Raw genomic sequence first — 14,273 nt, forward strand, 5'->3', positions numbered from 1 at the left:
ATTCATGACGTCATTTCTACATTATGACGTCACTGTGGTGATAACCTTTTACACCTTTATTTCCAATATGATTTTAACTATCTTTCACCTTATTTTAAAGCTCTTTCTAAAACTTCGATTTTGGGGGGCAAAAATTGCATAAAACCGCACTTAGTCCTTTGCTTTAAATAGTATGCTAAGTGGTTTAACAGAAGAAGTTGTAAATGTGAACAGTTTACGACGACGAAACTCTAGAAAACATAATTTTAATATCAATTCACTGGAGCTTTTCACTCAAATAAAATGACGACATCGCTTTTTAAATAGCTTTTAGGGACATTCACTTAAGACAAACCTAAAAATGTTTACAATATCCTGTGAATGTGACAATACTGTAAGATAATGAAGTTTTGCGTCACTTAAACGTTCAATTTTGTAAATACCATGAAAAAATATATAAAAGAATTAGCATTAAAATCTCACTTGTACCTGTAGATTATCTAACAACTTCCATAAAAAAAAACAATTAAAATCTCACAGAAATTGTATTGAGAGTAAATTCCCTTTATTTTATTCAAAAATAAATTTCGTGTGTGGAAAAAAATATGATTTAGTACAGACATGAACTACTTAAATATTCTTTTCATTCTAATTCAACATGATATATAGAACCACTTACTTCACAAATAAGAAAACTATTTTTGCGGTCATAATTACAGGATAAACCCATAGGGCTATCCATGGAATCATACTTCAGATAATAAACAAGTTCTCCACAAGAAGAGATGTAGTGCAAAAGATTATTCCACGGATCGGCAGCTATGAAATGGGAAGTAGCATCTGCGCATAATCCGCGTGGATAGAACGAACTTCCTCTTCCGTAATATTTGAAAATAAGTTCGCCATTAGTTTTGATACAAATAAGAGCCCTCCTTGCTTGGTCAGAAACACAAATATCGCCCTTTGGATTTTCAGCAACATACCACGGGTCGAAAAATAGGGGTTTGTTGTTGTGGTACTGGATTTCACGACAGACGTATCCATGAGGATTGCTTACGATAAGTTTAGACTCATTTTTTCTGCGTAGAGTTAACAAGATGTTGCCTGATTTGGACATGGTTATTCCCTGTGGTTGCCAATCTCCTGTAGAAAATAAATGCTTGGTTCGTCCTTTAGAATTAAACATGACCGCTTTAATTCCAAATTCTGTATACAGCACACCGTTTGAACTCGCTGTAAGACACAAGGGGTTTTTACATCCCTCAAAAGTATCTCTTGTTAAACCAGAATCGTCTAATAGGCTAATGCTTTTGCTTATTTCGGAACAGGAATAAAACGTTCCATTTTCGTTGTATGATATATCACACAGACTTTCCATTCCACTTGATATTTTCCCCAATACTTTTAGCTGTTTTGTTTTTACTTGACTTTTCTCGTTGGCAACGACAATTTTGTGAGAATCCCTGGGTTTCATTTTGATGTGTACCGATACACAGTTTCTACATAGATGGATCTTGCATGACAAACAAAGAAAGGTAACTTTGTCAAAACAAAACGGGCACAAGTCTTCGTTCTTGTCGTCCATCGTCAAGCTTTACCTACAAATATATAATGCAATCATATCCTATGTAAATTGATAACTGTACTGACTGTAAATAATATTGCAATTTGATGTTTGCCATTTTGAATTATATAAAACCCGGATCGAAGTCATGTTGTAAAAAACGTCAAAATAAAAAAAAAAAAACTTGAATATGAAAGTGTAAACACATGATTATTTTCTACTTGGGGACACCTCTTACCTTACAAAGAAAACAGGGACAAACTATCACATATCGCTGGTATCAGTACTGTAAAATATGTATAAATACGACCGAGGCCAATGTCTATTTTATCTCGTCCCAAAATTATATTTATGTAAATAAGAATGCCCTGCAGATAAAATCTTCAGGGCATTCTTATTTACATAAATCTTATTTTACATCTGATATACAGTCACATTTTATCTTATTAGGTAAATAATCACGTTATTTAACTTGATTAAGATACGGTTTTAACGAGACGTGTTTTACCATTAACCAAGTTCACCAAGCAAAGATTGATAAAGAAAAAATAAAAGTATAAACTGTTAGATGTTTTAACTCAATAGTTCCATATATAATTCGGCCGTTCGGTGTTGTCCCGATTTCTTTACACATCATACGAAATATTTTAAGCTAAAGTACTGCTCTGTAATTTTTCAAAGTCTTCATTTAAGATTTTTTTAATTAATTGCGGGTTCTCACCTGACATTAATATTTTTATTCATCAGGAGTGATTATAATAATTAAACCCCCTCCTCTCACAGAAATTCAAAATTATTAAAGTCACGTGTTTAAACAAAAAAAAGGCCTTGGACCCCCCCCCCCCCCTCCCGGGAGAAAATATCTTAATTCGCGTGTGTAGGTTGAAATGTATTCATTATACTTAAAAATAAAATATAATCAGGCCCTGGCGCAGTAGAACTTAGACAGGCTCACTTTTGATCTCAGTCTCACTTTTCCAATATATGTTCCTTTTGTAAAAGTGAGACTTAGATCAAAAGTAAGCACGTCTAAGTTTTATGGCCCCGGGGCCTGAAGTCACACAAGCCGTATGATAATATATTGACATATATGTGTACAAGCACTAAGGTCATCCACTCTTGTAAAAGGCTAACTTTATTATTTGCTAATCCCAAGAACTAGTTACATAACATTAATGAGTCTAACGATAGGATTGTCTCCGACGTAGGTTTTCGACCAACTTGGTGTTGGCCTATATTTCACACATACCAGGAACTAGGTGTGCCTTCACCTGGCCCCGGGGCCATAAAACTTAGTCCAGCTCACCTTTGATCTCAGTCTCACAACTACAATAATTTTATTGCTCCGGCATGTCTTTGCTATATCTGGTGGTTTTGTCCTTTATGATGTAAACGTTTTCTAATCAATATCTCTTTGTATTTCAAAGATACCAAAAAATGTTTCATCACTTGTCAGAATAGAAGACAAATTGTCGATAACCACAGTCTTAAATTGTTCGTTTACTCTTATATTTTGTACTTGTTAAAAGTAACTAAATATGGGGTACAAAATGCACTATGCTTTTTCAGTATCGAATATTTTTTTTTATTTTAAAAGTGTGAAATGCCCTACATATGCCTTTTATAAAGTTATTTATCTAACATTTAAACGATCGTTATCAGTAACAAGTTTAAAAGGGCTTTGTATTAATATTAAGAGTAAAATTTGGCCGCCATGTTAAAGAGTTGATATACATGTAAAATATATTTTTTATTTATTAATCGCAGTTTATTTCACTCACTGGCAGTACATGGCAGTGACGCTATATTTAGAATTTGAATTATGTGAATTATTTTTATATTTTTTCCAATGGGAAAAATTAAGCGCAACTTTGAACTAGCAACATTTTCTTATTAACTAGTCTTTGATGGATTGACATTTGATAAAAATATTTTGTTTGTTCAATCCTGCGCTCGATGTTTTCTGAAAGACAAGCCGTTTTAAGCCAAAGATGGCGGGAAAGGCGACTTAATGCTGTATATTTCGGAAATAAGGGTATTCGGATGAAAGCAGTTGGACCAAATTGAAAATTATATAAAAACTTCAAATGTACACATATACAATAAAATCATTTATGTACAGTAAAAATATGATGTTCATTTTAGGGGACCATTTAGGCCCTTATCATATATGGTTCTTTATCATTGGACAATCGTTGATGTTCTTGATCGACAAGGAGGATACATTTCTTTGGATGCCCATCCTATGACAATGGAACTGGGTTTTTTTTAATTTTTGAAACGCATCTCCTCGTTTTTCTACATGACATGATATAAGTTGCCGTTATCAATATTAATATCCTACATTCAGTGAATATTTCTTTGGAAATTTTATGGATTTTCACAACAGTCTTTATATTCTTCCTTTTCTAGACTTGTTTACTGAATTTTCACGTAAACGGCCAACCACGCATGAAAGCATAAGTAAAGTATACCTGCCCCTATAATTGATTTAAGATCCCTCGACTGCTTAATGCGCATCTTGCCATAATAGAAATTACGTATGGAGAATGCTAAAATAGGCTCTGTCTGTTGCTAAATTCCAACATTGAACAAAGTACTGTTTAAATAAATAAATGAATAGAAATTATGTTTATAATGACACAAAGAATTTAAGATAATGTAGGAAAAGTTTGTATCCAAATAATATGGCCAAGCGTAAACATATCTAATTAACCGATTCTTTACATTCATTAAAACTGCTGACTCGAATGATTCTCACTGATATTCTTTCTGAGAGAGCATTTCAAACATTTCAACGGTTAAAACGACAAATTTTGTTAACATACGAATATCTAATTCGAAAAACTGCTTCTTGTAAGTTTTGACGACATACAAAGGTGTCTTGGAGTTTTCTGCAAATGTCGCTTTCATGAGACACATTTTGTATTTTTATACAACCCAGGCAGTACTTGTTTACATTTACATGTACCTTTGTTTCTGTGATAAATTAAACTTACGACAGATCGACTCTACCGCTGTCCGCCATGTCAGATTTGTCCGGGAGCCACAATCCGTGTCCACATTCGCAGGTAAACACAGGAATACATATCGAACACACCAAACACTTGCTTTATGGAAACGAACGATCGCGGTGACTCGTGTTAACTAACATTGCATTGGTGTTCAATTCTTTTTAACCTGTCTCTCATCATTTTAATTTTTCTGCCTAAATATATAAATAATGGCCCAACGGTAAAAAAAGCACCATTCCGTCTCATTATACTGGTAAGTGCACACAATTATCATCGTTTTCTTTACATTTTTCAGTAAAATGAAAATAATTCTCTGCATGTGTTGGTGTTTGCGAAATTCCGCTCATGTAGGGCCCTGAAGTTAATTACATAAGATGCATTTCTGTGCAATTTTGGCTCATTTTTTGTTTTGTGTTACTAAAGGATATTCAGCATGATCCAACCATCTCTGATGGCAATGTTCTTACCCATTGTATTGGGAGGAATAGGTGGGTTAAATGGAGGTGATTTTGGAAGTAGATTGAGAAACCAAAGTCCAAATACAATGTCCACTAATACTGGCAGTTCTGGGAGTTCTAACTTGATGCCCGGAAGTAGGCCACTGACAGTGAGTCCACCTCCACCAAGGGAAATATTCCCACCCCGAGTTCCTTACAGTGAGTATTGTTTTCACAAAATAAACGCTTTTTAAGCATTCTCACAATGAATTTAACGAAATGAAAAGAAAATGTTTACATTTCTTATTTCAATATCTGACTGTTGATGATAAATATTTCCTGGGATAAAAAGAGCTTTCAATTTGTAAATTTTGTGACGTTTGACATTGCAATTTCTTTTCCTTTCAAAATTATGAGAAAATTTTTAAGAGTAATGTTTGGCAAAAATTGAAAGTATACGAAGTATGACCTTGATTTTCAAAATTAAAAATGAAATTCGTTCGAAGCATCACGGTTTTACTTATCGCAGATATTTCAAACAAACCTTGAATTGTTTGAAATATCTCATTGCTGAATTTTTAATTTCATCTTAGGTAAAAGCAAGTTTTATCGTGATGAAACACGAAATTGTACTTTGCTTTTTATTAATTTCAGCATGTACCTTGTTTGTGGATTCTGGTTACTTCTGTCCCTCCAGATACCCTCGCCCTTCTACCCAATATTATTACGACCCTTTTACTCAGAGATGCCAGACCTTTTACTACCGCGGATGTGGAGGGACCCCAAACCGATTCTCTTCACGGTACGAATGTCTTCGAAGCTGTGGTTGTTTCAGCGACATCGACTTTGGCAACAGTTGTCCCTACAACTCTTACATCTTTTTCCAACAATACACAATAAGATATGCCTTCAACAAATACACAGGAACCTGTCAGCCATTCCGATTCAGTGCTTGTAACGGCGGAAATGATAACAATTTCCAGACTCAGCTTGAATGCCAGACTACTTGTGCACCTTCAAGCGCCGATTTAGATGATCCACCATTTCGCCACAATTTTGCAGCGAGTTCTAATTCCATACAACAAGGCACTGCTGGAGCATTAAATATGAGGCTCCCAGAAGCAGGGTCTTCGTCGCAAATGCCAACAGAAGGTAATGTTCCATTGAACACTGGATCTCAGACAGATTTCGGTTCTTCTTCAATCATGGCAATGCAGAGGTCACCATCCAACATAAATTCAGGAGTCATAGGCTTCCCTGCAATTCAAAACAACTTTGGTTCATCGGCTCTCTCTGCTGGAAATTCGGCAATGAATGGAAGATTAAACCAGATGCCTTCACCACTGAATCCAAGTACTGCACAAATGATGAATTTGAATGGTCAGATAATCCCGGCTGGAGGAAATAGAATGCAGAATAGAATGATATCTAGAAAAGGAAACAAGATTTATTGATAAAGTTATTTATCCATGCCAATATCATTGTTCTTTTTTCCTGAAAATAAACAATACATTTTTTTGTAATTCATCCGATTGCTAAAGAGGCATATATAAATTATTATTTTAAATTGTATTAATAAATAAACTAATGTCTATGGAATATCTTTGCAAGTCTCTTTTTATTTTGTCTTTACTTAGCAGACCTTAAAGAATTTTTAGTAACATCTAATACTTCTGTCATATAACTGTTACGCAACATGCTCGTAAAGTTAATAAATTGAAACTGTTGTTGTCTGGTTTAATTTCAAAATCCATTACAAGTTAAGAGAATTTATATTCAAAGTTTATGTACTAGTAAATTTTAGATCTTAAAGGAAAACCTAAGCACCAAGTTCTTACACTTCAAGAACCTCATTAATATGTAACTTTTTATTCCACGTTAAAATACAATAATTCAAATAATATTTCAACATTTTCTTTAAGAATAATTAATGAAATCCATATTAATAATTACCACAATTGACCATTTCTAAGTCCTTATCGTTTGATATTTCTTAAAATTGTTTGATTTGTAACAACCTGTGTAATGAGCTACATGTATCCGACTCTTATTTCCAACAACATGAGTGATATATAAACAACTGATTTAAACAAAGCATAACACAATAGTTATGTATATTTTGATAAAATATAGTCAAATGAAGGGTACATTTCTTTCCTAGAAATGAAAACTATTAAATAAAATACATATTTATAATAAAAATATGATCAGCTAATGTTTTATCAAATTTTAATCCTTTTGAGGGGTTCGAATCGGGTGTCAAAGATTATTGTAGCCCAACATAGAACACATAAATACACATTCTTAAAATTTCCATATAAAGGACAGAGGCTTTAGATTCAATTACTGTATTCAAATTACTGAAACAAAATTACAAGTTTTAGGTTTTCCTTTAGAACCCATATAGATTTAAAATAAACCCTACACAATTAGGGGCATGTTCCAGTTAAATAAAATTCCCCTATAGAAAAGGGAAAATAAAACGTTTGAACCAAATTCATTAAAACGAGCTGGTATAAAGGAAATAAGTCATTGTAATATTGATTCGGGTTAAAAAAAGGCCGTAATTGTAGAAAGTGGTGGTTCCAATTTTACAAATAATAAATGTAGATACATGCAAAGGAGGTCGCAATTTGTTATAATTACTAAAGCTCTAGTTATTTCATTTTTTAAAGATTTGATTTCACTACCAGTCATAATCGGCTGATCGGTGTAAATTGTTGCTATGTAGGTCTTCGTCAAATTGTACAAAGGTCTTCGTCATCTGTAAAATCTTTGAAAATATTATTTTGTTGACTTTTGTGAATACTGCATGCTTGTGTTTAAACGTAGAACCTACAGAGCGTTGCTACAACCCCATTACCTCGAAACAGTAGTAGTGTCATTCCACAAATTAATTTAAAAATTGAATTTGTTATTATGACTACTTTTGTAACTGGTGACTGTTGGTTTATAAGCACTTCCATGCGACGCTTCTTTCAATAAACTTGTATCAATTATTTTAAAATATTCCCTCTACTTTGGATTACAGCCACAACAGATAGGTCACGGATCTACGTCAGTAGAGCTAAAAAAGCAGATATATTCACACCAAGCCAGTGCAATTCAAGACCAGTTTTACCCATTATCAGTTAAGTACAAGTTGGTCAAATAGGAGTGATATTAAGACGTGTCAGTAGGGCACACAGTATTTACACTGTACATGTCAAGGGTATGTCAAAGGAAATTTTTTTTGACCTCTTTTGATCTCGCTTTGTTATTCACAAATAAAATAACATGAAAAAAAAAGAATGCAGCATCTATTAATAATTATCGAATACCTTTTTTTTTTGTCTACCAAATTTTTTCATATATATAATACATAAGCATTTTCAAGAGAGACACTTTATTAATTTTGCCCAACTTTGAGCTTGTAGTAATTACCCAATGCAAGTAACTGAATCAAAAATCTTCCAATGAGTACAAGTTCCTTTGCAATGAAATAGAACAACAGATTGCGTTAAAGAATGTTTATTCAATGAACCAAATTTGTATTGTTTAAATTAAAAAAAATAAATTAAAGAAGAAAAAAATCATTGAATAAATGACAAATTTTTTACAAAGGTGGAGTTAAAAACCGCCTCAACTGAAAGACCTTGGTTCTGAGGGACCCCACCTGAGGACTCATTGGAAGAAATGGAAAATATTCTTAGTTTCTAAAACTAGCAGAAAATTATTTGATTATGATATATAGCATAATGGATAAGAAGTACATGTACAGGTATAATAAGTCAAATATGTGAGGGAAAAAAATTAAATAATTACATGTATATGCAGCTCAATGAAATATGAACAAAATCTCCAGGCGGTTATAATATGCAGTTCACAAGTGGGATACTTTAACCAATGAGTTATGATGATATACAACTAAATGATTGATGCAAAAAGTTTAAATGATTGTAAAGTTTCTGACATGACCCTAAAAACATTATGGCAGAGCAAGCCTTGTTGACCTCTACCAAAAACTATGTATAGTACTTAGAATATTTTGCTTATAAAACAAAAATTAGATAAAGCATACTTGTTGACCACTATTAACCATAATAAACATGCATAAACGACGAGAAAACATGTTGGCTTGATAATTTTTATGAAAAGAACAAAGACTAAAATTTATCTGACTTTATGCTACATACAAATCTTACATGGTTACATTAATAAATATTATGCAAATATCAGACACAATTCAAAACCTTCATATTGCACTTAAATTAAATACGGATATTTGCAAATTAGAATGCTCTTTTTTTTAAAGGAACCATTTGAATTGTTTTAATCTTTACTTTTTTATTCAAAGATAAATACCATGTAAAATACAAATATTAATAGAAATACATGGACCCAAGCTAATTAGATCAATAGCTAACGGTCGCAATGAATATTGTATGTTAGGTATATTTTTGTTTTGTTGAATTATATGAAGTTACAATGAACTCAGTGCATATACATGTACATGTATACCCTCGAAAGTCTTAAACAACAGAATAAACCAGACTTTTAAGCACACATACAAGTATATATTACATTGTTACAATGTTAACTACATGTACATGTATTTAAATCAAGTTGATGGAATAAAACCAGACACCCACCTGTTCTTGTAGCCTTTAGTAAAAGTACTTATGGTTGTATTTACTTTAATTGAGAAGTTCATATGTGACGATATATCATAAAGTTTGTTCGTTCTACCTCAAAAATATCATTTCGTTATCAAAACATTGGTATAGTAACTCCTTATATCACCGTTCTTTTCATTTTTAAGTAATGCTGAACATGTTATAAATCGACAGTCATTATAGACAATGATGTTTTGTATTTAACCACATGGTAGTTTCTAAAGCTCTCTGGATGGCGAATGTAGTAAACACACAATCTCGAAAAGTTGTGCAGCTTGTGAGTTTTGACAAAATACAAGGGGGCTTTTTAAATGTTTTTAAAATGTCATCTAGAGAAGGAGCAGTTTTTATTTCTATACTTTCTAAACAGTACATGTTTACATTTTTTTGTACATTTGCTTCTGTGGTGAAATATTCTGATGACAGTTCGTCACTATCGCTTTCCGACATGTTGAATTGTTCCGGAGCTTGTTTTTTATTCAACGAACACTGTCAACATTCACAGGTAAACAGTGAATACATATAAACCACTGTTGCAACCACTATTGAAATAAAACCACAATTGAAATAAATTATTTCAATAGTGGTTGGGAATGCATTTCATTAGAAAAATCACTTTGCAACCACTATTGAAATAAAACCACTATTGAAATAAATTATTTCAATACTGGTTGGGAATGTATTTCATCTGAAGAATCACTTTACAACCACTATTGAAATACAACCACTACTAATATAAAATATTTAAATAGTATTCCGGGATGTATTCAATTTTGAAAATCAATTTACAGACACTGTTGAAGTACAACTACAATTAAAACAATTTTTTCAATCGTAGCTTAGAATGAATTTCTTCATTAATTTTTCTTTGAAAATTTACATTTTTTTCTTTACATTTCCCTTTCTACAAACATATGTCCTATGATAGTGTATATTATTTGCACAATTGTGAAAATCTTGTAAATTGCCAGAACTTCTATTCAAACCCCCTGTATATTGAATAATTATATATTGATAAATATTATTATAAATATCACAATTAATATAAATTATTTCAATAGGGGTTGGGGGTTACTTCTCTACGACCACTATTGAAATATATTATTTCAATAGTAGTTAAGGATGTGATTCATTTCAACCACTATTGAAATAATTTATTTCAATAGTGATTTGGGATACCTTTCATTTCAACCACTATTGAAATAAAGTATTTCAATAGTGGTTGATGATGCATTTTAGTTTTACGTCTATTATTATGTCTGTTTGTAACACTTTCCCTTCTGCTAGGGGAGTTTCTTAAGAGAAGAAGTATGTTTTATGAGATGATGAATTCCTTTTTGATTATGATGTTCTTTGAATTACCTCTATATGGTCATGTTTCCCATACCACCTGTCATCTGGAACCGAAAGTGTTATGCACAGTCGGAATAATAGGCATTAGAATAACATCCTACCACTTTTAAAATATTTTATTTCAATAATGGTTGTAATGAACCGCATCCTTAACCACAATTGAAATAAATTATTTCAATAGTGGTTGTAATGAAATGCATACCTAACCACTATTGAAATAATTTATTTCAATAGTGGTTATAATGAAATGCATACCCAACCACTATTGAAATAATTTATATTTCATTCAATATTGGTCTTAATGAAGTACATCCCCAACCATCATTGAAATTATTTTTCTTAATAGTGATATTCATTATTACATAAATCTATAATGATATATAAGCTATAAATTATTTTTTAATATGCAGGGGCTTTGAATAGAAGTTCTGGCAATTTACAACGTTGTCTTCTAGTACAAATAATTTACAATTTCCATAAAACATGATATATCTATAGAAAGAGACAGGTAAAGATAAATATGAAAAAAAATTCATATCTTAATCTGCGAGGATTGGTTATTTCTACACAACAGTGAAAATCCTAAAATAAGTACATTTACATCATAGTCTTGATTACTATTACCATAAAATATGCAAGTCTTTAGTACCTTAATTGTGTATTTGAATTGTTTGTTAAATAAAAACATGTTTATCTGCGAGAATTGGTTATTTACTTCTACACAGCAGTGAAAATTGTACCATAATTGTGTATTTGATATTATTCGTTAGATTTCTTGCATTTCAAAATAGTTTGCAAATATGATATACACTTCTTTCTATCCAAATGTATTACATAATAGTGATTACATAGTTATATTTATAAGTAATTCATTCCCATCTACAATAAAAAATATAAATTTAATAGTAGTTGAACTTTAATGATGCCTGTAAAGTAGTTCTTATCATGAAATACATCCCGAACCTCTATTGAATCATTACTTCAATAGTGGTTGTATTTCAATAGTGGTTGCAAAGTGATTTTTCTAATGAAACTCGTCCCCAACCACTATTGAAATAATTTATTTCAATAGTGGTTTAATTTCAATAGTGGTTGCAACAAACCACTCTTTACACTTGCTGAGGGGAAATGAAAATGACCACGATTGTCGTAAATCATCATGACAATAATGTTAACTGCATCAATTAATTAAAAAGACCGATGTATAGGCTTTCAAAGATGACTTAACAGAAAATCATCATGTTGCCTTTTTTTCATTCTGCAGATATATGCACGCTTTTTTTGCGTCAATGATAATCATTTTTGAAATGTTAGAAAAATGAAATGCGTCTAAGATTTGGTAATTTTGGTTATCGATTGAACTAAACTCCACTCAGTATTGCTTTACCACATATCTCAAAATACGATTGACGAATGCATTCGGAAAGGAAAATACAATTTTTAATAAATATTTATAAAAACAATTTCTTTTTTTTTTCTGAGAATAAAAAAACCTTTACGAGGGTTGTTCGGAAATTATTGAGTCAAATCGATTATTTTCTTTTTTAAGTGACGATTTTTGGTGACAATTGGCATAGACAATGAAGAAACACCAACAAATAATAAAACAAAGTAATATTAAAGGAATATTTAATATTTTGTTTACGACAGTAGATAAACAAGTCGGTGGTCGGGGTACCCGGCGCTGCCATGAACTTGGAGATTAAACAACTTAAACATCTTCTTTATAAGTGTCCGTAGAATTACAGTTAATAATAAAAGAAATCATATTAAATATGTTCATTTTGCTATTCTTTGCGACTACTTGTTGATTAAGTTTCACTGATGTTCGAGTTGAAATACGGATATGGTACACATATATTTACCAAACAATAAAAATCTGACAACGACTTTACATTAAATTTTGACGTCAAGGCGGCGCAACGAAAACCATTAAACTGGTGGAAATCTCAGAAGAAGACCTTTTAAAGCCACGCAATTGCGTAAAAAAAACTATACGATGTCAAGACAAGTTATTGAACTTCAGTTCATTATATTTTTTTCACTGATTGTTCACTAAAATTAGGCCAAAGGGATTTTTGACACACTAACTGTTGTCAACAGTTCTAAAATATGTAAAGAATGACTGCAGGAGACATTCACAGTAATTAGACTTTCGTGTAAAAATAACTCGATTTTTTCTCTAAAAAAAACAAGAATGAGAGAAAATGTAAATGATGACATCTTGAAATTAAAACAAAAGATGAGAAATAAAGAATAATTCTTATTTCAGTTCGTTTGTAAGGTGTTTAAAGCACGGGAGCAATAAGAAGCGTTAAAATGACGTTGCGAAAAGTTTGCGGTTGCGCCGGGTTACAGGATGAAGGCACGTTGGTCAGCTTACTAGGAATGATCTATTCATGCCATGAACAAGAAACTTTTCACATTGATAAACTCTATTCTGATTTACGTTTTGGTGAAATTTCAAGAGTTTATCTTTTTTACTAAAAGAATAAGAGAAAATGTCTCAATAATTTCCGAACAACCCTCGTAATTCATTAGTAAATTGATGTGAAGAATTTATAAAATGAAAGCAATACTGAGTTATAATCTAACAACAGAATTGTATAATTTAAAAATGGTCATAACCATCAAGACCAATTAAATTCCAACATCATGTTTGTTAATTTACAACAAACCTTGAATAAAGTTCAAAACACAAGACGAAGTTCTCGAGCAAAAAAAGTTGGTTCAACTAAGATTAAGAAGGTCTCATGGGCTACTAGTAATTTTTAAGACTATTTTTGTCTTGATAATTATTTTTGTTGAAGATATCTGTATAAAGATTTAAGTTGATAGCAACAAAACTAAAATATAATAAGGTTTCCTTTATTGAATAATACTTTATAGCTAAAAAAGGCATTGAAAAAAGTAAGGTAGATCTGATGGATAATTGTTCTATTTGTTGACTACCTTTAAAGAACATGTACTATTGATAACTGCGCCTGGTAGTACAGCACTACTCTTAGGTGTAAGATACTATTAGATGCGCTGAGTACTATCTTTATAGTAGATAGGAAAATTGGTTTCATATATCACTTCTCATTTTTGTTTTTATGAAAAAAAAATGCAAATTACAATAATTTTTTTTAAATACCAGTATCCTTTAATGGTAATCAATTGATTAGTTTGCAATTAGACTATAACATATAGAGGATAAAAGGTATATAAAAACTGGCTATTTTACTGTTCAAAGACAATACAGAATTTGTCATTTTCAATCAACCTCTAT

The 14,273-nt window shown here is 31.6% G+C and overlaps 2 protein-coding genes across 2 annotated transcripts; one reads left to right on the top strand and one right to left on the bottom strand.

The window, feature by feature from the left end:
* Nucleotides 1-414: 414 nt before the first annotated feature.
* Nucleotides 415-1,874, bottom strand: LOC128177965 (uncharacterized). The gene is made up of 2 exons (XM_052844901.1): nt 1,782-1,874; nt 415-1,577 (listed from the first exon to the last, which is right to left on the bottom strand). Exon 2 carries the CDS (start codon nt 1,562-1,564, stop codon nt 623-625), a length of 942 nt encoding a protein of 313 aa, XP_052700861.1. The 5' UTR covers nt 1,565-1,577; nt 1,782-1,874; the 3' UTR covers nt 415-622.
* A 2,928-nt stretch (nt 1,875-4,802) lies between these two features.
* On the top strand, nt 4,803-6,721 carry LOC128178596 (uncharacterized protein ZC84.1-like). Its single transcript, XM_052845848.1, has 3 exons — nt 4,803-4,810; nt 4,981-5,213; nt 5,649-6,721. Exons 2-3 carry the CDS (start codon nt 4,991-4,993, stop codon nt 6,446-6,448), a joined length of 1,023 nt encoding a protein of 340 aa, XP_052701808.1. The 5' UTR covers nt 4,803-4,810; nt 4,981-4,990; the 3' UTR covers nt 6,449-6,721.
* Nucleotides 6,722-14,273: the final 7,552 nt, after the last annotated feature.

This window comes from Crassostrea angulata, chromosome 3, assembly GCF_025612915.1.
Source record: "Crassostrea angulata isolate pt1a10 chromosome 3, ASM2561291v2, whole genome shotgun sequence".
In the NCBI taxonomy this organism is placed as follows: domain Eukaryota; kingdom Metazoa; phylum Mollusca; class Bivalvia; order Ostreida; family Ostreidae; genus Magallana; species Magallana angulata.

Excerpts from the sequence above, each read along its gene's own strand:
- LOC128177965 (XM_052844901.1), bottom strand. The coding sequence starts at position 1,564 with ATGGACGACAAGAACGAAGACTTGTGCCCGTTTTGTTTTGACAAAGTT.
- LOC128178596 (XM_052845848.1), top strand. The coding sequence starts at position 4,991 with ATGATCCAACCATCTCTGATGGCAATGTTCTTACCCATTGTATTGGGA. Across the intron at positions 5,214-5,648 it reads CCCACCCCGAGTTCCTTACA|CATGTACCTTGTTTGTGGAT; the intron begins GTGAGTATTGTT and ends TATTAATTTCAG.